Source organism: Dama dama, chromosome 13 (assembly GCF_033118175.1).
Source record: "Dama dama isolate Ldn47 chromosome 13, ASM3311817v1, whole genome shotgun sequence".
Lineage (NCBI taxonomy): Eukaryota > Metazoa > Chordata > Mammalia > Artiodactyla > Cervidae > Dama > Dama dama.
Genome location: NC_083693.1, coordinates 71,311,669 through 71,337,370, shown reverse-complemented (window position 1 = coordinate 71,337,370; position 25,702 = coordinate 71,311,669). Strand labels below are relative to the sequence as shown.

General features: G+C 61.6%; 2 protein-coding genes across 2 annotated transcripts in view; one reads left to right on the top strand and one right to left on the bottom strand.

The window, feature by feature from the left end:
* Positions 1–20,285, top strand: part of CCDC85C (coiled-coil domain containing 85C) — a 78,238-nt gene extending 57,953 nt beyond the window's left edge. The window contains exons 2-6 of the mRNA XM_061159401.1: positions 1,203–1,276; positions 11,161–11,268; positions 16,032–16,127; positions 16,435–16,533; positions 17,411–20,285. Coding sequence (XP_061015384.1) covers positions 1,203–1,276; positions 11,161–11,268; positions 16,032–16,127; positions 16,435–16,533; positions 17,411–17,500 — 467 coding nt within the window. The 3' untranslated portion in view covers positions 17,501–20,285. The remainder of the gene's footprint in view (positions 1–1,202; positions 1,277–11,160; positions 11,269–16,031; positions 16,128–16,434; positions 16,534–17,410) is intronic.
* Positions 20,286–20,660: 375 nt separating this feature from the next.
* The window catches only part of CCNK (cyclin K), a 29,233-nt gene continuing 24,191 nt past the window's right edge, over positions 20,661–25,702 (bottom strand). Inside the window, exons 10-11 of the mRNA XM_061159400.1 lie at positions 24,290–24,361; positions 20,661–22,011 (exon numbers count right to left, since the gene is read on the bottom strand). Of these exons, the coding sequence (XP_061015383.1) occupies positions 21,386–22,011; positions 24,290–24,361 (698 nt within the window). The 3' untranslated portion in view covers positions 20,661–21,385. The remainder of the gene's footprint in view (positions 22,012–24,289; positions 24,362–25,702) is intronic.

Sequence of the window (25,702 nt, the reverse complement as noted above, 5' to 3'; positions counted from 1 at the left end):
GTGGTGGTCATGGCATCTGGGGAGGGGGCCCCCCACCGCCTCGTCCTCACAGGGCACCCGTGGGCTCCTCTTTGGCCCACAGGCTCCGTGGGGAAGGGGCGTGAAGTCCACGTCACACACGGGGACCCTCAGGGCTGGGGGCCCCTCTGGGGGTGTGCTGACTCTGCTGCCTTGGTTGCGTGACGGTCCCAGCTCGTCCTCTGGCAGCAGCCAAGCCCCCTTTGCCCCCCACCCCCTGCCCGAGAAGGTCGAAAGCCCCGTGGGGGGCAGTGCTGTGGGCGGGTTAGGGAGCTGGCTTACGTCGAAGGTCTGGTGCCTTCTGAGATGAAGGGTCAGTAGTGTGATCTAGAAAGACCCTGAGTCCTGTCATGGGCCAGGGGTCAGGGCAGGAGCAGCAGGCTGGCCCACGGGTGAGCAGGGTCCTGGCTGGTGCCTGAGCCAGGCGCCCGTGGGACTTCAGAGGCGTGCGGCAGTCTCCTCCCACGTGCCCGCAGACCTGGGGAGGTGCCCATGCTGTCACTGAGGCGTTGGGCCCAGCCTCCTCCCTCTGCCCCTGCTGTGACCTCCCCTACCCCGCTTCCTGCCTCCTTCCACCTGCCCCATGTCGCCCTTGACCTCTACCCAGGCCGGCTCCCTTGTCCTGGCCTGGAGGGACTTTTCTCCTCTGAGCCCATTTCCAGCCCCATGGGGAGGGGGGTCCGGGGCTGTGGGTAGCTGGGGTGGTGGAATTTCTCCTGCTTCTGATGCAGCAGGCTCAGTGAGTCAAGGGAGGGTGGGTTTCACCCCCACGCTGTGTTCAGACACTGGGGGCGTGTGGTTGGGGGTGTCTCTGGTCCGGCCCCTGACCTCAGGAAAGGTGCTGGGTTACGCCTACAGTCGTTTGTAGAAGTTCAGGTGGGACGGAGTGGAGGAAGCCCAGTTGCCCCCACTGCGTGGGCGAGGGCCTCCCTGCCCCGCGGGCCCTGGGGTGGGCCGCCCCGGGGTGAGGGGGCCATCAGGGACCTCCTTTTGGACCTGAAGCCCTGCGGAGGCTGAAGGCGTCAGCCCAGGACAAGCTGGTGAGAGCACCCCTCACCCCGGTTCTGCAGGTGGACGGGGAAACCGGGCTCCAAAGCCCACCCGGGGCGGGGGGCGCGCAGGGGAGGGCCCTCCTGCGGGAGACAGTCTGCCGGCCGGTGACGCGACTCCTCTGTGCCTTTCAGATCCCTCGTCCGCCTATGTGCGGCAGCTGGAGACCAAGGTGAAGCTGCTGGAAGGTGACAAGCTCCTGGTGCAGGTAGGCTGGCTGCACCCCGAGGGCCGGGGCGGGCCCTGGCACCGCCCTCCGCTCCAGGGCCTGGCTTCCCAGCCCCAGGTGGCCTCTGTGGGTTCCTTCCTGCTTCGTGCCCGCAACATCCCACCTGCCCTCCACTCCCGCCCAGAGTCACCTCCAGGGACACCTGCTCAGGGACCCCACAGCCTCCGGGCATCCCTCCGTCACGGCCATCCCCTGTCTGTCCCCCCGGTGTCCTGCGAGCTCCTCGGGGGCCCGGAGATGCTGTGGAACCCACACTTGCTGAAGAAGTGGGCTGCTTTGCCCCTCTGCTGGGTGCATCCAACGCCTGATAGGCAGACAGGCTCGCCCGCGCTCAGACCCATAGGGAAACTTCCCTGGGCTTGCCGGGCCGGATTCTTTATGGGCTGGGATCTGCCCTCTGCCCTGCTGCCTGGCCTGGGGCCACAGAGGGCCGAGGCCAGGCCTGACCCTGGCCTGTCCCCAGCACGGGGACGACGGGTCAGGGATGGGTGACGAGGTTGGTGCAGGGAGGAGATGGAGCTGGGAGGCTGCAGGCGGCTGGAGCCTGGAGCGGACCTGGCTACCCAGTCGAGGACAAGGGGCCCTCCCCGCTGCGGACGGGGTGCTGCTGGGCGCCTACGGTCAGCTTGGTTAATCGGGGCGCCCGGTGGCGGGATGGGCAGCTGGCTGGGTGGACCCTCCAGCCTCTCTCCCCGCTTGTCCTCAGCCCTGACTCCATCTCAGCACCCGCGTCTCCCCAACCACGCCTGCTGGCTCCTAAGCAGCCGGCCTGGATCCCAGAGCGTGTTTCTGGGAATCGACCCCAGGGAGGGCTCGGCGGCCGGGGCCCCGTTGCTAAGCGACCGGTGGGCGTGCTGCCGCCCCGAGGGCAGCCCCACGGCTGCTGTCCCACCTCTCGCCCTTGCATGGGCGGCTAGAAGGTGCAGGACTCCGCGGAGTACGTGGTCCACGCACCCTGGCCTTGTTCCTTCGTGGCCTCTGTGTTAGGTGCGCGGTCAGGCATCGAATTGCAAGGCCCGTTTTCGGGTGTCGGGTGTCGGGTGCCTGGCCCCACGTGTGCAGGCTCCTTGGGGCTGGTGAGGGCAGGGAGGGGTGGGGGCTCGCCTGGCTGTGAGCTGGGGCTCCCTACACCCAAACACTCCCCGGGGGCTGGTCCTGGGGGCGAAGGAGGGTGTGTGGTGGGGGGCTGCGGGAACTGTAGGCAGAGGTGATGGGGGTGGGCAGCATCAGAACTTGGGGGCCTTGGCTCTGGAGCTGGTTCCTATCCAGCAAGTAGGGGAGAATCGCACTGTTTCTGGGGAGAAGCAGGTTGAGAGCGTGGACCCCAAATTCCGGATGCTGTTTGCAGTGTTGTTCCATGGGCCAGCCCTGCCGTGGCTCGTGGTCCTGTTTCTGAGGACCAGGGTGGATGTGTCCCTGTGGCCCCTGCTCTCCTAGGCCACGCCGTCCCATCGAGAACACGCACCCACTCCCACGTGGTGGACTTGGCCTTGTGTTTAGTCGCTCAGTCATGTCTGACTCCTTCGTGACCCCATGGACTGTAGCCCGCCAGGCTCCTCTGTCCATGGGATTCTCCAGGCAAGAATACTGGAGCGGGTTGCCATTTCCTTCTCCAGGGGATTTACCCGACCCAGGGATTGAACCCGCGTCTCCTGCACTGCAGGCAGATTCTTTACCATTGAGCCCCCGGGGACTTGTTCAAAACCTACACGTGCTCAGGCCCCAGACTGGTGGCCCTTCCTCTTCCTCCTCCCTGTGGGTACCCCCTGGTCTCACAAGGAGCACCCTACCATGTCTGTGTCTGTCCACTTGCCCCCTGCCCACATGGGCAGAGGTGGAGGTTGACAGGGGCCCTGTGTCTGGAGCATCGGGGTATGCGGGTGTCTCTGTCTGGGCCCTCCCCTCCCCAAGCCTGCTCTGACCTGCTTCCTGAGGGCCTTGCCCTGGAGGCAGCAGCAGGGGGCTTCTGTCCCCAGCTTGTGCCCACACTCGGGCCAGGCTCTCCCGACACAGATTTCCATCCCTCAGATGTGGGGTGGCCTCTAGCCTGGCCCCAGGCCTGCTGGCTGCAGGCAATCAGATTCGGCTTTAGGGAATAAGAGCATCTTTTTGCTCAGCTTCTTGCTAGTGCAGGAGAAGTGCTGGGAACTCAGAGACTGGCCAGTGAGCACTTGCTCTGAGCTCTCTTTGCACCGCGGGCTGCTCTTTCGGATGGGGTGTTGGGATCCTCCCTTGGGGAGTTCAGCCCCTACCTGTGCTGGAGTGTCAGCCTCTCACGGACTGGGCTGCAGGATCTCAGTGGTCACATCCTCAGTTCCTGGCTGGACTTGGTGGATGCATCTGGGGACCCCTGCCTGTACCCCACCCAGTCTTCTGGGTCAGAGGGGAGACTGGTTCTTGCCCAGAGTAAGGAAGATCCGCTTAACCCACGGAGAGCTGCTTCATAACGTAGTGAGTGTATCATCTTTGGAGGTAATCAAGGGTGGATGGGTGGGAGGATGGATGACCAGGTTTAGGAAGGAGACTGCTGCCATGGGTGGACATCTGGCCACAGCCTCATGGGCTCTGGCTTGTGAGATTTTATGATTCTGGCACCCAAGTCTTGTCAGTGAAATAAAAATTGCCCAGGAACCTCCAGCCCTGTGCAAAGCAGAAAAATCTGCCTTTTGGCAAAAAGCAGCAGAGAGCAACATTATTCTTTTAACTATCTTCAGATGATGTGGCTTTGGGGTTTGAGGGGAAGGGCAGAGGGCCTCCACGGGTTCCCTTTCCCATTTCCCACCCCCTCCCCCATCCCCCCACTGCCTCTATTTAGCTCCAGAATAGCTTTAATTAAAAATGCTCCAGAGTGTCCACAGGCTAAATTAGTGTATTGCAGTTCCTATTTTCTTTCTCGTGTCGGCTTTAAAATTTCATCAGTGCAGCTGCTCCCCCTGCGATGATTCATCTGGAGCCTGGTCCATGGTATGATTTTCCCTGTGGATTCTGTGCCTGGCAGGGCTGGGCTGGGGGCGGCTGTCATTGACGCTGCTCCGTGGTTCCCTCCGTTCACTTCCCTGCAGGGCTGATCAGCCAAGGCGCCCAGAAGCCAGCTTCACAAAAGAGCAAGAAGCTGGTTGGGCAGGAGTGGGTGGCCCTCTGGGGGCGCAGAGGCAGTGGTCCAGGCTGGAGACTTGGGACTGGCTCCAGCTGCCCGCGCCTCCTGGCCCTAGGGCCCGCTCATCCTGTCCTGCCACGCCGCACGGAATCGCTGAACACTCAGGTTGGAAGCGACCCCAGAATTTACACCGAGCCAGGATGGAGAAACTGAGGCCTGGGTGGAGGAGGATTCCCGGGATGGGTGATTGAGTTGGTTTGCTGGGGCTGCCCGGGAAAAGAGCCATACACTTGGTAGAGGTGGGAGGGTGGAGAAGGGGCTTAAGCAACTGAAATGTATTAAATGTATTGTCTCATAATTCTGGGGGCGTGGGGGTCAACAGGGCCATGTATAAATTTGATTGAGACAGTTCAACCTGCCGCTGTGGGGCTGTCGGCCTGATGGTATGAGAAAGTGGGTTTGGGCCCCGGAGGACTGCGTTCAGACGATGCCTGCTCCAGCTGTCACCCTCTGTGTGTGTGACTTTAAGTGGGGTGTCTTATGTCCCAGTGCCTCGGTTTCTTCTCCTGTAACCCAGGGATGGCGGGGTGCCCACTGCAGCGCTGGTCGGAACCTGGGGCGCCCTGGGCAAGTATCTGCCCTTCCCTCCTTTTCCTGGTCTTGGGAGCCTGGGATTTTCCAGGGTCTGGCAGACCGCGCCCACTCAGCCGGGCTTGATCCCTGATGAACTGCTTGCTCCTTTTTGTACTTTGAGTTTTGAACCATCCAGGCCTTGGGACTGAGAAAGGGGCCTCTGCTGTCTCAGTCCATGGCTGACGCCTCCTTCCTGTTTCCGGCCTCCCTGGGGACGGGGCTTGTTCTTGGTGGTGGTTCCTTCGCCCAAGCCCTCTGCAGGTGCTGGCCTCACGGCGTGCCTGCTCGCCAGCATCCTCTGTGCCGCTCTGTTGACAGGCTCTGGACCACCCCCTCTCCCCTTGTTTGGTGTCTATGGTTGGCCATCACTTCCCTGTCCCCTCTGTCAGGGGTGACATGGTCTCCGGAGGGCTTAAATGGGTATCCTTAGCAGAATCTTTGACCCAGTCCACCTTCTTTCTCAGCCAGGGAGAACACCCCCTCTTTCCACCATCTGATGGATGGTCCATCTAGCAACGTGGGCAGGAAGAGAGACTAGGAATTCACCTCTGTACCTGAGTCTCAACCAGTGTCCATTGCGAGCCAGTTGCCGGCCAGGTCAGCCTGGCTAGAGGGCAACCCCAGGGTTTAGAGCCAGAGGGCCTGGTTCAAATCCCTAAAGTGCCACTTACTGGCGGGGTGGCACTGGGCCAGTGGTTTAACCTCTGTGCTTCCGTTTCCCCATGTATGAGATGAGGACACTAAGGGTGTCTGCCCAGGACTAAAGGGCGAATCATGGAAGGGCCTAAAGGGCCAGGCCTGGCTGGTGGTAGGGGTCGTGGGTCAGCGACTGTGACCTCGCCTGGGGGTCACCCAGCAGCTGAGTGTCTTCTGGACCCCATTTGACATGCAAGAGACCAGGAGGCTGGGAAGCTGCTCAGATCCGACAGCTGTGATGGGATTGGGATTTAGCAACGTCTGTGCCTTCCAAGAAATGGCAGCCCACTCCAGTGTTCTTGCCTGGAGAATCCCAGGGATAGGGGAGCCTGGTGGACTGCCGTCTATGGGGTCGCACAGAGTCAGACACGACTGCAGTGACTTAGCTGCAGCAGCAGTGCCCTCCAAGGGCTTCCAGGGGGCTCAGTGGTAAAGAATCCATCTGCAGTGCAGGAGACATCCCTAGGTGGAGAAGATCCCCTGGAGGAGAAAATGGCAACCTACTCCAGTATTCTTGCCTGGAGAATCCCATGGACAGAGGAGCCTGGCGGGCTGCAGTCCATAGGGTCGCAAAGAGTCAGACACAGCTGAGCGACTAAACATGCACCCATGCACGTGCCCTCCAAAGCCCTCGTCTTCCCCCCATGGAGGTCCCATGGCCTGCCCCTCAGTCACCTCATCGTGCCAGGGGACACAGGAGCAGACAGTGGTCATTGTGGCTGAGGCCCGGTCTGTGTGGTATCCATTGGTCACAGGCCGGACGGTCCTGGGCAGTCCTCATATCCCAGGTTGAGCGCCAAAGCTGCGTGGGGAGTAGGGGGCAGTGCCAGCCGCGGATGAGAAATACTCTCCATTCGTTAACCACACGAGGACGCCACATGCTTCATCTGAGCACCGATCAGAAAAACCCTCTGGGCCTGGGTCACCCTGCAGCCCTTTGTTCAATGGCCTGCAGATGAGTTCTTATAAAATACCAGGGGGAGAAACGGAAGTAAATCTGACTGGCAGGACCTGTATGTTCCTGTGAGGGACCTTCACCCTGAGGACACAGCAGAGGCAGATCCCCGGCCTCCCCGGGGCTGGCTGGGGTCTCAGGGTGCCTGTCAGGAGGGCAGCTGTGTTCTGGGTTCTGGTGTCAGCCTCGGGGAGTCAGGGGCTGGCCATGTGCTACGTCACGACCTCGTGGAATCCAGAGTTTCTGAAAACGTGGGACTCTGATGAGGCACCTTGGGGACCCCACCTGGGCCCTGGGACACCCTCCCACTCCAGCCCAGCCGAGGCCCTGGCGGCTTTGGGGCAGTGGGAGTCTGGGGCGGGGGGGGGGGGGTGGGGAGGGCAGAGGTGAGGGTGGTGGGAGGCGTTTGCGGGCTGACACGTGCTCTTTTCCCTTCCAGCTGCCCCGCCCCTACGGCCGTCCCCGACGCTGGCTTCAGGTAGCCCCTACTGGGGCTCGAGTGCAGTGGCGTGTGGGGTGGGGGCGGCTTGCAGTGCTGTGTGATGGCCTTCCTGTCCTTTCCCCGGGGAGCTGACCACCACCCAGGGTCTGGCATTTGGATTCACCTTAGGTTTCGCCTCCTCTCTGAGCTGGCAGCTTTACAAAACAACAGCCAAGAGTTAGGATGCAGCAGCCTGCTGTGACACTCGGCCCAGGCCCCCCTCACCCACCTCTCATCCCATCTGCCCGATCTGCCCAGCATGCGAGGTCGGGGCTGGGGGGGAGCAGGGGGACAGGTCGTGATCCACACTTTGCAGGAGAACCCGCAGCGCCTGGTGGGGCGAGGGGCTGGCTGGCCAAGGCCCAGGCGTGAGTGCTGGCTCCTGGCTGGCCCGGGTCCTCGGGCGAGGTCTCCAGGGGTGCCTGGTGGTCAGAAGAGCCCACCGGCGCCCAGCGATAGGCTCCCAGCCCCACCGAGCAGTAGAGCCCTACCGCCCCTGGGAGGCAGGCATACCGCCCTGGGTTACCATTCTGGAAAGCAGGACTGGTGTCATCTGCGATCAGGGCCTTGTTCCTATGATGGAGACGCCGACACCTCCCTGCCCCACGAAGGCCGGCAGCCCGAGGGATGGTTCCCCCTGAGGGGGTCCTGCCCCTGATCACTGCATGCAGATCAGCCTGGGGGCCCTGGACCTGAGTGGTCACCGGTGGGCAGGCTGCCTGGTGGGGACCCCGGGCACCCCTGTGTGAGTTCTCACCTTCCATCCCCAGAGCCGCAGGCGTCGCCTCACCTATCAGGTGCTGCCCTCTGCTCAGGTGCGCACACAGTAGGTGCTTAGTGACCAGATCTGGGGGTAGCGTGCGGCCCACCCGAGGGGCCTCCAGCCCTTTGGGAGGAGGGCAGGGCGAGCAGCTGCCTTTGAGCCAGGAGGGGCGGAGGGGTGGGCGCCTGGCCCCCTTTACTCTGAGTTCTGTTTGTCTTCAGCACCTCCCCTGATGGTCCTCCCCAGGAGGATCCCGGGGGTGCCGCCCCCCCAGCTTTGCAAGGAGGAGTCCCTGGGAAGGAGATGATGGCCGTTCCCGCTGCTGGAACCTCCTTGCAGCTCCACAGAGGCCTGGAGAGGCTGGGCGGCCTGAATTCACGCCGCGCGCCGCAGCCAGCTCTGAGCTGAGGGCCCCAGACAGAGGCCTCTGCAGCCTCCTGGGCCACCCCCACCTGGCCTGGCCTCTAAACCCCATCCAGAACCCTCGCGCTGCCCTTGGCGGGTGCGGGACCGAGTGGAAGGGCATTTCAGCACTGGGATCGTTGCCTTCTCTTTTAAGGATTCAGGCAACTCTCCAGCTCCTGTTCTGTGTCCCCGACCCACCCCTCCACATCCTGAGGGACCCCATTTGGGAGCCTGGGGGGGCAGGGCGGTCCTCTCCTGGGGAGCGGCAATGAGCCCCGTCCCTTGTCTGCCCAGTCACCCTAGAAGACTGCTCCCCATCAGCGGTGAAACCCTCAGGGATTTCATCTTCCAGGGCACTGGTGGGCACATAGCAGGATTTTTAATTTGGATTTAAGTGCAATTATGTTTCTTCATTTCGATGCGTCATTAGGCACGTTGCCCCTCGTGAGAGCTGGTGCATTCTCCCCGCCAGCTTTGTGGCTTGCTTCTCGAGCGCTGTGGGCTCGCAAATATTGATGCACAACACCCATCACCGAAGGCAGGGGTGGGAATTGCCCGCTGCTAATTAAAATCTCCCCGCCCCCTTGCACACACAAATACACCTCCTCCCCAGGGAATCATCTGGGGGAGGGAGGAGACGTACAAACCAGTGTTTTCAGAAGCAGCACGTGGGCTGCTTGTGATCCCGTTGGGTCCAGGATCAGAGATGCTGTGGACGAGGGGAGCCACAGCCCAGGGCAGCATCTGGACCGCGTGTGGGCGGGGACAGGGAGACGTCTGCCTCCTGGTCCCTGGGGCCCGTGGGAGCACCGGGGCCCAGAGCCCAGCCCTGGGGCCACATCCACATCCACACGTGTGTGTGTGTCGGGCCAGCTGGGCCTTACGCCTGGCCCCTTGGCTTTCTCTCACCAGGCAGGCGGGGGAGTGACTGTAGAATGGCTCCGGGGCCCGGTGAGACGCCGGTGGCCCCAGGAGTGGACATTCCGTGGGTTGGGTTTAGAACACACTCTCAGTTGGAGGTGATTTTGCAGCTGTCATGGAGATCTGGCCAAAAAATAATTCTGTTTGGGAAGTTTGCTTTTAAGTGGAGCTGCGGGTGAGACCCCCCCAGCCCCACAGGAAGGCAAGGGTGCCCTGGGGGTGAGAAACCCCCATGGTGGGGGCAGACGCAGGGCCTCTCTCTTTTGGGGGCTGTTGGTAGAGGCTTCTCCACTCAGACCCCTGGCCGGGCCAGGGAGGGTCTCTGTGCCTGGGGCGCTGATGCCGCAGGTTGACCTAGACAGGCAGTGATGGGGCGTGACTGTCCCAGTTCCAGACAGAGGGCTGTGCCCGAGGTCCCCCAGTGAGACCCTGCCCGCTTCTCCCCACTCTGGCCGCCCCCCAGGCTATGGGAACCGTGCTTAGCTAGGTGGCTGGTGTCTGCTCCGGCTGCCGGGAGCTGGGAATAGGGGTTGGGGGTGTTAATCAGGAGCGGCCGCCTGTCCCCTGTTCCCCTGGCCGCCTCCACTCCTGGCCTGCAGACACAAGGCACTAGAGACGGTGAGGCCTGGGGGGTCAGCCCTGGGCGTGACGGGGGGCAGGAGAGCAGAACCTAGGGAGTCGATGAGGCTGAAGGTCCCATGGGAAACGGGGACCTGGATCCAGTGGCTGGCGAGAGGGCGGCAGGGTGTGTGCAGACGCCTCTGGGTGAGGCGGGGGGCAGGGGTGCTGATGAGAAGGAGGTCCCCCCATCCCCGCCCCCCGCCTGCCCCAGTGAGGCTGCTGCCTGTATTTCTCACCCCAGCCCTGGCCTCCTCCTCTTGAAGGGTTTGTTTGGGCAACTCAACAGCCTGCTGATTTATGGGACGTTCCGCTGAATTTTATCTGCCCAGCAGTGTTCCCGAAGTTCCTTTGAAGTAGAAGAGTGTGCTGGGGTCAGAAACGCCATCCCAGGGTCGAAGGGACTCAGAGGGTCCGCAGACCAAGGCTTCTGTTCGGCCGGACTGGGGGCTGTGCTGGATCGAGTGTGACCCCTGGGTCCTCCCCCTGTCTGGGTCCAGCCCCAGCTTCTGTAGGGGGTGCTGTGTGTTGCTTTGCTCAAGCGAACCACTTAAGGCCAAATCTGTGCTTGTTCATTCATTCATTCATTCATTCTCTTCTCCCTTGCCCACTCCTTCTAAGCATGCCTTGGGCTTTAGTCATGAGCCCAGCGGCACTGGTTCCTGTGGACAGAGGGCGAGGCCCCGGGCTCATGTTTGGGAGTTCCCTGTCTGATGGTGGAGGCTCGTGGGCACGTGTCAGAGCGCCGTGCAGGCTCACCCCATGGGCAGCCCCCAGCCTCATGGTGGTGGGTGGGCTTCCCCCCTCCAGGACCTGAGCCCCAGGGCTGGAGAGGCTGTTCCCCAGGCCTGGCGGGGACCCCAAAGGCAGGATGCTGGCGCAGAGGGGCAAGAGTGGAGAGGGGTGGGGGGAGCCACTGACTCACTCACCTGTTTATTCGGCCACCAACAGATGCTTATAAAGCATGCAGCGGGGAGCTAATCAAAGCCCCTGGCCTCGTGGCTCTGACCCTCGAGTGGGGAGAGGGAGGGATGTCCAGGGCTTCCGATGGCTGTGGCGGTGGGGATGGATGAAGAGGGGGCGGGGAAGGGAGAGGGCACAGGCGGGGTCGCCCGGCAGGTGCCCCGAGGAGGATGCCCTGCTGAGCCAAGGACTGGGTGGGGGCGTCTGGTCCAGCAAAGAGGCCAGCGGTTCTTGGCCTCCCTGGCCCAGCCCCCACCCCACATCCAATCCCACCCGCTTTCTCTCTCTCTCTCTCTCTCTCTCTCTCTCTCTCTCTCTCTCTCTCTCGCAGCAGGCAGGCCCCGGGGAGTTCAGGACGCTGCGGAAAGGCTTCTCCCCGTACCACTCGGAGTCACAGCTCTCCAGCCTGCCGCCCTCCTACCAGGACTCCCTGCAGAACGTAAGTGCCCCTCCCCCAAGGGCCCCACCATGCCTAGGAGGACCCTGCACCCCCCAGGGAATTGGAGGGATGAGGCTCAGACCGAGCTCGTGACCTGCCCAGGGCCACGTTGGCGGTCACAGCTGAGCTGGGTGTGGGTCTTCTGGGGCAGGGCTTGGGCTCCTGACCCTTGCCCTCCACCTGTGACTCTTGGAGCCTTGTAAGGGCCCAGTGTGCTGGCGGGAGGTGGAGGCCCGGCTTGAGATGCCGTCCCTGGCATCGCAGGCTGGTGTAGCGGCCACGAGGCCCGGCCACCGTCTGTGTCTCTCGTGGGCCTGTGTCCCTCCTCGGACGCAGCCGGGGGAGGCTGCCTGGCTGGGCTGGGGCTGGCCCGAGTCTGTGCGGGGGTCGCTACCCTGGCTTGAGCTCAGGTGTATGCTCATGTGCCTCAGTTCTTGCCAGTGGCCCACACGGTTGTCCTGGGTTCTCGCCTGGGCCCTGACCTGCCCTGGGAGGGCAGCAGGGGGCCCGCTCCCCGGGACGAGCGTGGTCAGCTCAGGACCGCTCCCTGTGGGTGAGCGCGCCGTCGTCCCCGGTGACTGCGTGTGCAGAAGGCAGCGATCTATAGAGGCAGAGAGTGCGTGAGTGGTTGCCAGGGGCTGGGGGGAGCGGGGAGGAGGTGATGAAAGTGTTCTGTTGAGTGACTGCACAAATCGGTGAATGTGCAAAACCACCTCCCCCAGAAGCACGCGTCTGAGTGAGCCGTGGGATGTTTATTGAGCATCTGTTACTTGGAGGGCCGTGCCGGGTTCTCCCCACGCCCAGAAACCCCATCACAGGGTGGGGACCTCACTGTCCCCCTGGAACAGATAGGAAACCGAGCCGGCCTGAGGTCACAGTGGGCCCACCTCTCGCCCAGGGTCCCGGCCTTGCTGCCCGCCTCCACACCGGCCAGTGAGGGCGAGCCCGGGGCGCCTCCTGGGACTCCGAGCTGGCGGGAGCGGGCTGGCACCGCTGCTGGCTGCCGGCAGAACCCTCTGCAGTTTCTCTCCGAGGCCTCGCACCTTCTCCAGGAATGTAGCTGCTGACGATGCGGAGGTGGCAAAGCCCGCTGACGACAGATAATCCAAATATTTACCCAGGAGCCCCGTGGCTCAATGAGGCTCCAATTGCTTCCTGATGAAGGGCTCTGAAAAGCCCAGCATCGCCCCCACAGGGGGCAGCTCCCCAGCCCTGCATATCCTCTCCCTGGGCTGTGGGAATCCTCACCGCTGATGGTACTGTGCGCTGAAGCCTCGGCAGGCTGCAAGCTGGAAAGTGCGGTGCAAACCCTGCTGGCTCCCGTGATGTGCCAGGCCTGTGAGATGTGAGCAGAGGAAGCTCGCTCCTCTGCTCCTCAGGGCTGAGCCCCTGAGGCCTTGACAGTGCTGCTTGGGCTGTCAAGGGGACGGAGGCTTCTGGAAGGCTTCCTGGAGGAGGCGTTAAGAGGGGTTCCATGGGCCTCCCTTGGGCCGCCCTGTGTAGCCAGGGGTTGTTACCCCACTTCAGAGGGAAGGAAGCTGAGGCCCACCGAGGTGAGGTGGGGTGGACTGCCAGGGTCACGTGGCTAGTCCATGCCAGCACCCAGGCCAAATTGGGCCTGGGGGCCGGGGGCCAGCCCGACCGAAGCTCCACTGAGGCTGGGGGGCAGGTTCCTGGGGCGGAGGGGGAGGGTTGGGGTATCTCGTGGGAGGCCGCCGCAGAGGGGCCCTAGCTTGGGTGGAGGGTCGTGGTCCAGGCCTCTCGGGCTGTTTAGGGGGCATGGAGCCTCTCTGGAGCGGCTGGGCGCTGAGCCCCATGTCCAGCCTACGGATGCACCGGGAGAGGAGGCTTTTATGGGGAGGACCCTCTGCCCTCTGATGCTGCCAGAGGCGTTGTCTCTCCGTACCTGGGTGTGGGCACGCCTTCTGTGAGGCTATTTTAAGTGTTCATTTCAGTGGATTTTAGTATCTTCACAGATCCATGCAATCATCGCAGCAAAATGTCTCCCTTATCCCACAAAGCAAGCCCGTGCTCATTAGCAATCCCTCCCCACACCCCCACCCCACCCCCCACCCCCGCCAGCCCCTGACAATCACTAATCTGCTTTCTGCCTCTCCGTTTGCCTTTTCTGGATATTTCATATAAATGGAAGCATAACACGTGTCACTCTTTGTCCCTGGCTTCCGAGCACCGTTTCTAGGGTGCAGCCACACTGTAGCAGGTGTCAGAGCTTCATGCCTTTTCCTTATCAAGCAGCACCCCACCATGTGAGGACCCTCGTTTTGTTCATCCGTTCGTCAGTCGCTGTGCATGCCTCTGTTCCACTTTTGCCTCCTGTGATTGTGCATCTCTGAACACCCCCAGACGGGGCACTTGTGTGGACGTCTGTGTTCAGTTCTCTGGGGTGTACACTCGTCTCCCCACTTTGGACGCTGGTCCTGGCGTCCCACAGCCCCGGGCTGGAGGCTCGGGCCCCGTGGTGTACTAGCTGTTTGGCCTCAGGCAAGTCTTGCAGCCTTCCCCTCCTCATCTGTAAAATGGGTGCATAGAAAAGACAGCTTCCACACAGAGGGTTGCAGTCAGCCCTTGGTAGGCTGCCCTGCTCTGAGTGGGCACTTGGGGAGCTGGGGAGGCATCCTTGGGCCTTCCAGGCTGTGACTGAGGGAGTCTGCCAGGGTGAGCTGGTTTGGGAAATGCTCTCAAGTTTACAGTCCTGACCAGTGTCTGGCGGTGGCTTCACTCACAGGCTCCTCTGCGCACTCATTGAGTGAGTGAAGTCGCTCTCTCGTGTCCGACTCTTTGCGACCCCATGGACTATAGCTTACCAGGCTCCTCTGTTCATGGAATTTTCCAGGCAAGAGTACTGGAGTGAGTTGCCATTTCCTTCTCCAGGGGATCTTCCCGACCCAGGGATTGAAGCTGGGTCTCTCACATTGCAGGCAGATGTTTTACCATCTGAGCCACCAGGGAAGCCCCATTAGCACCTGCTATCGGCCCAGCGAGGAGGCCCAGGAAAGGGCTGGATTGCACAGCCTCCCCCAGCCACTCCTGGCCTTTGTTCTAGGAACATGTCCCCTTGCGGAGCAGGGAGCCCCAGGTGCAGACGAGACCTGAGCCCAGAGCCAAGGGCCAGGCGCCTTCCGGGGCGGTACGTGTGTGACCGTCGCCCCCTGCTGGCCGGTGCGAGGAAGGCAGCCTTCTGTCCAGGTGCCCACCTGGGTGTGGCCCACACCCCCTCCAGTCCCTGCCCCCACTACCCCCCAGGACCCTGTTTGGTTCCCCCGTATGACACCAGAGACCAGGCAGCCCGGGCCAGAGTTAGGGAACAGGGTCCCAGGGCTCTGTACACGCCTTGGGACACACAGGGGCCCTGGCTGAGACAGAGACCGAGATCCAGAGTGGGTCGGGCCTCCCTTGAGAACCATGCTCATGCCCAGCTTTCCCAGACCCCAGGGCTGTGGGGTCTTGGCCTCTGCATGGAACCAGGAGCAGGACAAGCCTGGCAGGCTCCCCTGGGAGCAGGTCCAGGCCATGCTGGCCGGTAGGGCAAGTGCCGAGGTTGGCCGCTGGTGGTGGAAGGTTCCAGACCCTGAGGGTCCCTGCACAGCGCGGCCAGGCTGGGAGGATCCCGGGGCCATGGCCTCATCTTCTGAGCTCATTGAGTTGGCCTGGTCTCCAGAGGCGTCATCGGGCGGTTGATGGAGAAGAAAACCACGACTCAGAGACGCGAGGGACGCCCAAGGACTCTAGGGTCTTCTCTCCCCTCACGCACTCCCTGGGGCATTCTCGGTGTTTTCTCTCTGGCTTCCAGCACCTGCTGCTTTATCGCAGGGCCCGGCCCAGCGTCTCCTGACCTCCTGGCTCCTGTTGGCCCCAGGGCTCCAGCTGTCTCTGAGTGTGAGCTCCCTCTGTGTGGCCTTGAGTCCTTCCTGACCTTGCTCTGGGGCCTAGGGTCCCAACTCCAGCCTGAAGGCCTGCCTCCAGCCCCACGGCCACAAGGCCAGCACCCCTTGCCCGGGAGAAGCTGGACGGATGCTTGGCCTCTGACACGGGCAGGCAGGGGACCGGAGGCTGGATCCTTTCCTCTCCCAGCCTCATCTCCTGGCTTCCCCGGCTGTTGTGGGAACCTGGCTCCTAGTTGCCAGTTAGAGTGTTTGCAGAATGTGGTGGCCATTCTCGGACAGGGCTGGGAGTGTCAGGGCTGGAAGCCCCATGATGGCCCTAGAGGATGGAAATGGGGGAGGGAGAGGGGCCTTAGGAGTCAGGCTGCCTGGGGCTGGAGCCCAAGCCCTTCCGCACCTTCCTAGGTGACCTGCCAAACAGAACAATAGACCTGCCCCGTGGGCTGTTTACAGGGGCCTATGGGAAGGGGACGCAAAGGATGAGATGGTTGGATGGCATCACCAACTCCATGGACATGAGTTTGAGTAAACTCTGGGAGTTGGTGATGGACAGGGAGGCCTGGCATGCTGCAGTCCATGGGGTCGCAAAGAGTCGGACACGACTGAGCGACTGAACTGACTGACTGATGGGATTTGGGAGGTTTCTTGGGCAGGGGGAAGGTTTCTTGATGCTTCTTCTCTGCCCCGGCCCAGTCTTCTTTCCCAGCCTCCTCTCCCCCCATCACCTCAGCCCCCGTTTCCTCCCACTTGGGCCCTAGCCCAGATGCAAGGCCCTCTGCCAGCCGCTGGTGGCCCCATGGCCCCATGGCCCAGGAGCCAGCCAGGGCAAGCTCCGAGCTCAGACACAGTCTATTCCCACAGGGCCCAGCCTGCCCGGCTCCCGAGCTGCCCTCGCCCCCATCCGGCGGCTACAGCTCCACAGGGCAGAAGCCCGAGGCCGTGGTGCACGCAATGAAGGTGAGGGCTAGGCCCTGCTGGCTCCCGCTGCTTTGGGGGACCCCCACCCTGGTCCCTGCTGCTCTTCCGGACTCTGTGACCCTGGACCCCACATTTGCCCTCTCTGGGCCTCAGGGCCGCTGAGCAGCAGGGCAGGAAGGGGGTGGGGTGGGGGGGTGGGGGGGCATGACTGCCTGGGACAGTGTGGGGGAGGGGTTTGGGGGTGCTGGGCGGCAGCTGGGGGCGCTGAGGCCTGGTGGAGGTCAGGGAGGGGGGCGGTGGGCATTGCTCAGGGCCTGCCTGGTGACCCGGGGCTCGCCCCCTTCAGGTCCTGGAGGTGCATGAAAACCTCGACCGGCCGCTGCAGGACAGCTGTGAGGAGGACCTGAGTGAGAAGGAGAAGGCCATCGTCCGTGAGATGTGCAACGTGAGCTGCGAGGGCCTGGGGGTGGGCTCGGGGGCTCCAGGATCTCCCAGCAGTCTCTGTTCCCCTCCTCCTCCTCCCCTCCCTCCTTCCCTTCCCCCTCCTCCCCTCCCTCCTTCCCTTCCCCCTCCTCCCCTCCCTCCTTCCCTTCCCCCTCCTCCCCTCCCTCCTTCCCTTCCCCCTCCTCCCCTCCCCTCCCTCCTCCCCTCCCTCCTTCCCTTCCCCTTCCTCCCCTCCCTCCTTCCCTGCCCCACCTTTGTTCTGACCCGCTTCCCCTCCCTGAGAACCCAGTCCCTGATCCTGGTCTGGTTTGCCCCGCGTGTCCTGACCCTTGACCCCTGACCCCTGTCCCCTGGTGTCAGTCCGGCTGCCAGCGCACAGGTGGTGCTCACACTGTGGGTGCCCATGGGGCCCTCTCTGCCCGGGGCTGCCGTGGCTTTGAGAAGCTGCGCCCCCCTGGGGCTTCGGGGAGGCAGAGCGTTCTCCTCCTCTCCGCCTGGTCCATGCGTGCTGTCCCTGTGGACCTCGAGGGAGCCAGCAGGGAAGGGGGATCACAGGGGCTGCGCCCAGGCCCCCTTGGGGTAGTGTGTCCTGAGCCCCCCTCCTCTGCCCACCCCCCCACCCCCCCGGGTCTGTAAACCCCACTGGACTACCGTGAGGCCAGGTCCGCACCGATGTGATCTGTGCCGGGGTGGGGAGTGTGGTGGTGAGGGTGGGCGTGCACAGACCGGGTCTGAGGGTCTCCTCCGTGCCCCCTCCTGGCCCCAGGGCTCTGGGGGGACGCAGGCGATCTTGAGCGAGTGGGCAGTCTGTGCCCACAGGCCCCCAGGGGCGGCTCGGGGTGGGCCTTCCCCTCACAGCGCCCCCCCCCCCCCCACAGGTGGTCTGGAGGAAACTGGGAGATGCCGCCAGCTCCAAGCCCTCCATCCGGCAGCACCTCTCTGGGAACCAGTTCAAAGGGCCTTTGTAGGGACGCTCCCCTGCGGACGTGGACTTGGCCCTTGTGCCGAGCCGCCGGCTCCTTTCTCCCTGGTGGACTGTACATAGGACGCTGCCTGTTGCCTCCTGGCTGCAGGGGGCACGGCCCCCTCCTGCCTCTCAGACACCAGCACACCAGGGAGTCAGCTCCCCAGCAGAGCGGCCTGGACAGCTTCCTTCCTGACCCAGGGCCCGGTGGCGGTGGGCGAGAGGCTGAGGGGTGCTCGGAGATGCCCAGCCCTGGCGAAGGGGCCCCCCGGGCTGCCGCCTGCCCAGGACAGTGGTCGCTGGCTGCCGGACCGCCCCGCGGGGCTCCACTTCTGAACGCCAGTTCCCCGAGCAGGGTGCCCCAACTCTTGGATGACGGGGGCTCCACTGTGGCCCCTCCTCTGGCCCTCAGGCCCGGTGCCTCCCTGCTGCCAGCCGCTGCTTGTTTTTAGATTCCACACCCCCACCCTTGGCCACACACCCTCTGCCGTGTCCCCTCGCCTGTGCCAGCTGGTGCCCCATCTTTCTGGGTCCCTCGTGCCCAGGGGCCCAAGGCACTTCCTGGTCTGTGCTCCACACGACGGGCCGCGTGGAGCCTCTGGGCCGGGCCTCCCTCTGCATGGGTGGCAGCGGGCCACGGCGTGGCTGGGCCTCTGCTCAGGAATGGTCCCCCCGAGCCCAGCCCCCTTCCTGGGTGACTGTGCCCAGAGCTGTGTGGCCGCAGGTGAAGGGGTTCTGCCCTCCTTGGGAGGAGTCCCCCCCCGGGCTCTGGCTTTCATTTTCCTGTGTGACCTTCAGCAAGTCACTCAGCATCTCTGGGCCCCTGGTGGGGAAAAAAGGACTCAGAGGATGAGGGCCAGCAGCTCACGCACAGCGCAGGGGCCAGTGGGGACCCTCCTGCTGGAGGGGCGGCTGGCGGGGGCGGGGGGCTGCAGGGGAGCCCCGCTGCCTTGGCCCCCGCCTCGATGGGTGGCCGCCTCCCTCTCTGAGCTTCAGTGTCCTCTCCTGTCGAGGGCGCAGCCTAAGGCCCTCCTTGCAGGGCTCTGGGGATCAAATGAGACCTTCGGTGTAAAAATGACCATGTATAAAACTGTAAAGCGAGACATGTAAATGTTAAAATTTATGTGAGGGAAGTAAGGCCCAGAGGCCTCGGTTTCCAGTTCCTCCAGCACCGCTGACCCCTGCACCTCGGCGGTACCGAGAGCTCGAGCGGTCCGAGAGGCTGTCTCGGCCTCGTCCAGGCTCACGTGAGCGGCGGGGACCAGGTAAAGGGATGGGCGAGGCTGCCCTGGGTCTGCCCCCACGGGGACTCAGAGCTGTCCCCACTGCCTGTCTGCCGTCGGCACCCTTGGGCGCACAGTCCCCGGGGAGAGGCCCGCGTCCGCAGGGTGCCGAGTGGGTGCTGCTGACAGCATCAGGCATGGTCCTGATGCCCTGAGCGTTGCAGGAAGCTACGGGCGCCCTGGAAGAGCTGGTCCTCAGGCCAGGTGGTGAGCTCCCCGTCTCCGGGGGTGTGCACTTGGAGCTGGGTGATTCCTACCTAGGTGGGCAGCGAGCTGGAGGGCAGAGGGCCCCCCTCCTGGGTCTCCGGGGTGGGAGCCACTCCCGAGAACCCGTGTGTCACGTTTGGGTCAGGTTGGCTCGGCCACCACTGAAAATAAGCAATAAGTCAGGCGTCCTGGTACCTGCGGGTCTCCTGCAAACTGACCTGGGGAATGGCCTCAAAGGGACCTTTCCCGGGTGGAGGGAGGTGGCGTCCAGGGGATGGGGCGGGGCAGGCGTTTCCGGCCGGTGCTGAGGTCTCCTTCCTGCCCCCTGCCCGTGTCCAGAGCCAGCGCTGCCTGGGAACGGCTTTCCAGGACAAAGCTGTACCTGGGATACCATCTCGTTCACCTAAGCTGTTGAAAAGCCTGCAGCGCTTCCGCCTGGCCCGCGCTGGGCCTGGGGCCTTGGCTGCAGCAGGAACCCTCGGCTGGGAGGAGGACCCCGGGATCCCGGCTAGCTCAGGGGGGTCCCAGCTCTGCCACCACGCAGGGAGTGTGTGCAGGGCCACCGTGGCACCCTTCCTCCGGTCCGGAGCCTTAGCTCTGAAGCTCGTGGGTAGGGGTGTCACTGAACCTGGTGTCCTTTCGTGAAGGTCCTTGTTTCAGACACTCTTTGCTGCCAGAGCCCCATGGGACCCCTATGCTGTGGCTTTCATCCCCACTGTGATGGATGTCACCCTTCCAGCCTCATCCCAGGTGGCCAGGCCCATCCTGGAATCAGAATCCACTGAGCACATTTTAATCCAAAAGTTATTACCCACACATCAGTGTTTGAAAGAGAAAAGTGACCTTTCATTTTTTTTTTTTTTTTCTTTCTTGAAAACTTGAGAGGAAACCATGCATACTACTGATTTTTTTTTTAAAGAAACAAAGGAAATGCATGACTGCAGAGCGGTAGAGGTGTATATTTTTCATAACGTGGGGGAACTATTTGTGCTGCTCTCTGGGAACGGGTGCGTGCCTGGCTCCCGTCCCCGGGCTGGCAGCCACGCTCTGTCTTCCGTGGGACGCTGGAGCCCCGGGCCGACCCCTCCCCGGCTCCGGGCAGTGCCGGTAGCCCTGGACTCCTGTGCCCGTTTCTACCTTCTATTGAACCACTTTGATTTGGGGAGAGAAAAAGAAATAGAACTTTTTTGATAGTGTGGTAAAAACATTGATTTGAACTATTTTAGTAAAAGTAACAGAGAAGACTGTGATAGTGTATACTTTGCGCTAGATAAATAAAGGCTCCTTGCAAGCCTCTGCGGTGCGTATGCAGTGCTCATTATCTCTGGCGATGGGGCCCCTCGGGGCAGACAGTGGGGCTGACACCCGCTGCTCCAGGGTCTCAGTCACAGACCAGCAGGGAAAAGGGTTTCCAGTCTAAACCCAGGGACCTGTCTATGGAGGGAGACAGACAGGCCCAAACCACCATCACATTCAACGACTTCCTCCCAAGAAAGCCCGAGCTGGTGCCTGATGTGGGAGGCCGGCCCCCGGAAGGTCCCCCTGGGCCATCTCCTGGGGGGCATTCCTCCATGCCCTGCTCCCGTACCCCCAGAACCCCCGGGAAGGCGGCCTGCTTCTGGGCTGCAAACCCCAGGCGCCCCGCCTTCTGCCCGTAACAAAGGAAAGGGGCCATTGCAGAACCGATTTTATTTGGGTAACTGACTGAAGGAGTCTTGTTTGTAACCAAGATGGAATTCACAGTATGTTGTTACATTCACACTTAAAAAATATATCTCTATGTATAGGAATTTGCAAATTGATGTAAACATACATTACTTCCAAGAACATTTCTCCCTTTCTCCCTGGAAAAAGAATAGAGCCATCCAAGCAAGGCAGCCCCTTCAGAGTACCTCAAACACAAACGGGGTGGGTTCTCTCTAAATCAGACAGTGGTTCATCTGGCCTGGGCGCCGTGGGCGAGAACTTCATGAATGACAGCAATGACAAGCTTGACTTCAGACGGAACTGGACTATTGAAAACTGACTTTCCAGGAAAAATAGGCACTGGTTTCTAGAAGGAAATGCACTCCTCACTGAAGCTGTGTGTTGAGCCAGCATGGCTGGTGAACATTCTCAGCAGTGGGAAGTAACCCAGCGCAGGGCCCGAGGACACTGCCGAGCTGGGAGAGATGGCGGGGTCACAGCCGGGCGGCCCGGGCCCCCGATGGCTGCTGCGCCCACTCTTCAGGTGCGCAGGGGCACCCCAATTTCATCTCCGGTCCCGTCCACTTCTTCTCATACTCCAACTGTCGATGTAATACAAGGTACCCTGCTGCTTACCCACTTTAACTACTTTTCAAGTCGATTAGAAAAACTTTTCTTAAAAAAACAACAAAGGAAAAGAAAGGGGTCAAAGGTTATCTCATCCAGGCTGCCCGCCCCAGCCCCCCCACGGGAGGCATGCCAGGTGGTGGGATGGGCGGGGGCACAGGGGGCTGTCCCCCCGGGGGCACCGCCGGAGGCGGGTAGCTGGCCGGAGGCAGGCCCAGGCCCGGGGGCGGGTGCGGCGGGACCGCGTGGGTGGGGGGCAGGCGAGGGGGCGGGGGCGGGAAGTTGGGGTTGTAGGTGGGCGGGGGCGGGGGGTAGCCAGGAGTCGGGGGAGGGATGGCGGGCGGCGGGAAGGAGGCGGGGGGCGGGGGCACAGGCGGCGGCGGCGGGTTGGGCGGGTAGACGTGCGGGTGGTAGGGCAGGTGGGCCGGCGGGCCGTAGGCGGGCGGCAGCGCCCCGTAGGAGGGGCCCTCGGTCTTCATCATGGACTGCAGGCTCTGGTAGCCCTCCCCAGACATGTAGGAGCTGCTGGTGGACATTCCCGTCATGTAGCTGGAGGGCGGCGGCGGCGGCGGCCGGTGCGGCAGCGGCGGCGGCTGGTGCACAGGCGCCGGGTGGGCCGGAGGAGGGATCTGGACCTTGGGGAGGTCGCCGGCTTCCACCGGGCCTGGAGGCTCGGCCTCACCCAAGGCGGCTGCAAGGGGCGGCTTCCGGTCTGCGGAGAGGAGCCGGGTCACTGGCCCGCCCAGGCCGCTGCCTCCCCAGCAGGGCGGCGAGTGGAGGCAGGGGCCATTGCCCGCTCAGGGCTCCACGCACAGCCCAGTCACCCCTGGGGCTCCAGGCCCTGTCGCTGCGCCGTGGGCCACCTTCGCTTCTGCCGCCCGACAGCATGGCCTGCGCCTGCGTCCTGCCGCCGTGGGCTCGTTTCCACCACACAGGCCCTCCACCTCTCCCTGCTTGGTCCTGCCTGCACGACCACCTTGCCTCCAGTCGCTCTGCGGGTCCCCGCCTTGGTCCGAGTGCACAAGCCACGAGCATTCCCTGCGGTGCAGGAAGCCCCTTCTGCCCCAGCCCCCCATCTAGCACAAACACGTGCGGGGCCCCTTCTTTCTGCCCATCTCGGCCCCCAGAGAAAGGCGAGCCCCCAGACTACAGCACTGCCTGCGGCACTGGTGTTCTAGCAGGACGCCTGAGAGATGGTCACACTGGTGACCTGGTGCTAACAACACCTGGGTCAGTCTCTGACCCCCCCCCACCCCCCCAGGTGGCAGGTCTGGCCAGTGCCCTGGGCGGCTCCTGCCCCAGCAGTCCACGGGGAGAGCTGACACCCCCAGAGGCTCAGAGGTCTCTGGAGCATCTTCCACCCTTCAGCAAACACACACCAATTTCCGCCTTCTCTAGCTAAACTCTTCGCCTTCCAAAATGATGCCACGGGTAAAGAAGGAAAGTTCTTTATAACTTCCCGCCTCTACTTCTAGTGAGGTCACAGAAGTGTCCTAGTTCACTGGGTGCCTGTGAAGCACTTTTCATTCTTTCTTCTCCACATGACTCCACAAACAACTGGTTCCTCTTCAAAGTGTACTGAGGAGGGACCCCACCAAGAGGAAGCAGGCGCAGAGCCCGGAGCCTGAGGCCTACTGCACTCCTGCTTGGATCTGCACAATGTTCCTAAGTTGGCAGGGCTGTTGTTTTCCTAAAACTAATTCTAAATTAGTTTCTCATGGGTAGTTCACCATCTCTGGATGCAAGAGATCAGAGATTATTCAGATATACTTAGAATTCACAACATCCCCAAAATTATCCAGCTGTAAAAAACAATTTTCTGAGAGGAGCTGTGGCCTGCCTGGGCGCCAGTCGCAGAGGGCCCGAGCCTGGCCCCAGCCAGCGGGACTGGGACAGGAGGAAGACGGGGGCGGGGCTGGGAGAGCCCCGGGTGTAGACCTTATGGAGCTTCTTGGAGTTACATGTAGGTCAGAAAAAATGACACCTCTGATGGGCAGAGGGAGGGAGATTTCAGGTCAGTAGAAACAGCCATGGATTACTTCTCTGGGATGCTCAAGCTGGAGTGCAGACTCACCCGAGCCCCTTCCGGTCCAGCCCCCTGCCTCACACCCCTTACCCCCTTCTCGGATGCACCCCCACCACCCCCGCCCACATCCCCACCACCAGCACTGTTCACAACAGGAGCTCCTTCTCAGACGTCTCCCTGTCTCCCGGCTGGGGTCCCTCTGATTTTAGCTTGGGGTCTGATGGGGGCTCTAGGGAACAGACTCTTAAGAACGAGGCAGGAGAGAAGACTTCCAGTATTTTTCAGGCCTGAGGATTGGGACTGCCCTTGGTGTAAATCTGAATTTTTCAGAGGGGAAGTTGTTTCCACTGTGCAAAGTGTATCTGGCTGCAGAGTACTCAAGTGAATTCAGAAATGTGAAACAAGAATATATCCAGAGGGGGCAAAGGGGGAGAGGGCCGGATGGTGTAAAGTCAGGTAAGAGTGGGAGAACGAGGTTAGGGGAGGTGGGTGGGAGTTGGGGAGGGTGCAGACTGACTGGAAGAGATTTGATGACCCTGTTTGACGACAAAGGGGGTCATCAGAACACATCTGTCCCGGTCAGTCTGCACCCTCTCCAACTCCCACCCCCCTCAACCCCCTTTATGTTCCAGGGGTTTCCCTGGTGGCACAGACAGTAAAATCTGCCTGCAATGCAGGAGACCCTGGATCAATCCCCTGGGTTGGGAAGATCCCCTGGAGATGGAAATGGCAACCCACTCCAGTATTCCTGCCTGGAGAATTCCACGGACAGAGGAGCTCGGCGGGCTACAGTCTATAGAGTCGCAAAAAGTCGGACAACACTGAGCGAATATCCACACCCAGGTCATTAATGTCTTTTTATATTTCTGAAATTCTTCTAGAAGTTTTCCCCAGGACTTCCAAAATCTGTCCTTTAAAAAGGCAGAGAGAAAAGCTGGTCTTCCCAGAGACCAGCAGCGCTTACCTGGAGGTGGATGGGCTGGAGGCAATGGAGGGTGAGTGGGCTCAATTTTGGGAATTTTAGGTGGTGGTGGTTCTAAAAAGAAAAAAATAGATTTTAAAAAGCGACTCTTCATGTAGAATAAACATGTCAGAGAGAGAGAGAAGGAACAGAAAAATGTACCGATAAGGAATTTTTTTGGGGAAAAGGCAGATGTGAAGGCTTTAAGGGAAGCTGAGGACAGACTGGCTAAACCATCCTTTTAAAAGAACAAAAAGGAAATCAAACAAATACATCCCTCTGTCCGCCCCCACCCCCCGCACGCCCCACACCTCTCACCACCTCCCTCCCCAAAACAAAAATGGCCAGCCCATTTTCCGTATCTGCCCAGTTTTCTCCTGACCACCTAAGACAAGCCCTCCAATGACCTGAGAGAAGTGGAGTGAATCTCAGGTGCCAAGTGGTATCCATCGGGGTCCACCCTAACGCAGAGAACACAAAGAAAGGCCCCGAGTGTGCACAGGGGCAACTGCCGCTGTTTAATTCTCGCTCAGGCACATCTGAGGTTATTTTCTCTCACAAGTATTTACTCCCAGTTATCAGCCCATTAACTGGTGGCTGGAGGCGAGCAGACCTAACAGCAAAGCAGTCGGGACCACCTGAGGCAGAGCACACGGCCCACCCTTCGGGGTGGGGCAGCTGCGTGGAAATGGCACCTCCAGTGACCACTTGGCCAAGTGGCCAAGACAGGCTGCACTGCGTCCAGTACCTTCCGGTCATGAGCAGAGAGAGTGTGCATACAACCAAAAAAGCACTCCATCTTTTTGTGTGTAGTTTTGGTTCTTTCTCCCTGAAACTTGCTCTATTCTAGCTTGTACACCACTCTGCCCTGTAGTTGCTCAGCATTCCTGGCTTCCTCTGTCTTAAACACAGGCTGAATTTGAGGTCCAGGGACCTCTTTACTCTCTTCCTGAGAGATCCCCCCGACCCAATTCCCCAGCCTCCGTGCCGTGAGTGCTGCCGGAGACTTTCTGAACGGAATGAAGTCAGATGGTGCCATCTCCCGCTCACACACCTGCCGTGGTGCCCCAGCTTCTGCAGCACCCACCCTCCACCAGGTGGGCACGGTCACTGCTTCCATCCCATCTTCAGTTCTAGCAAAAGCTACTCCCCTTGAACCCAGTCCAGTAAAACTCCTTTCTCTGTTTTCTCCCAAAGTCTCAATTCCACTGATGAGTTTTCATCTACCTAAAGACTCCACCATGTCCGCCCCAGCTGGCTGATGTCAGTCCTCCCCCAAGGCCCACCGGGCTTGTTTCTGCCTCTCACAGATGTGGTACTGGCTCAGCGGATCGTACACCCCCGTGAAAAACAGCACAGCCCCCTCTTCTGTGTCTCACACTCACTGCTTACCCACCTGGAGCCAAAAAACAAAAA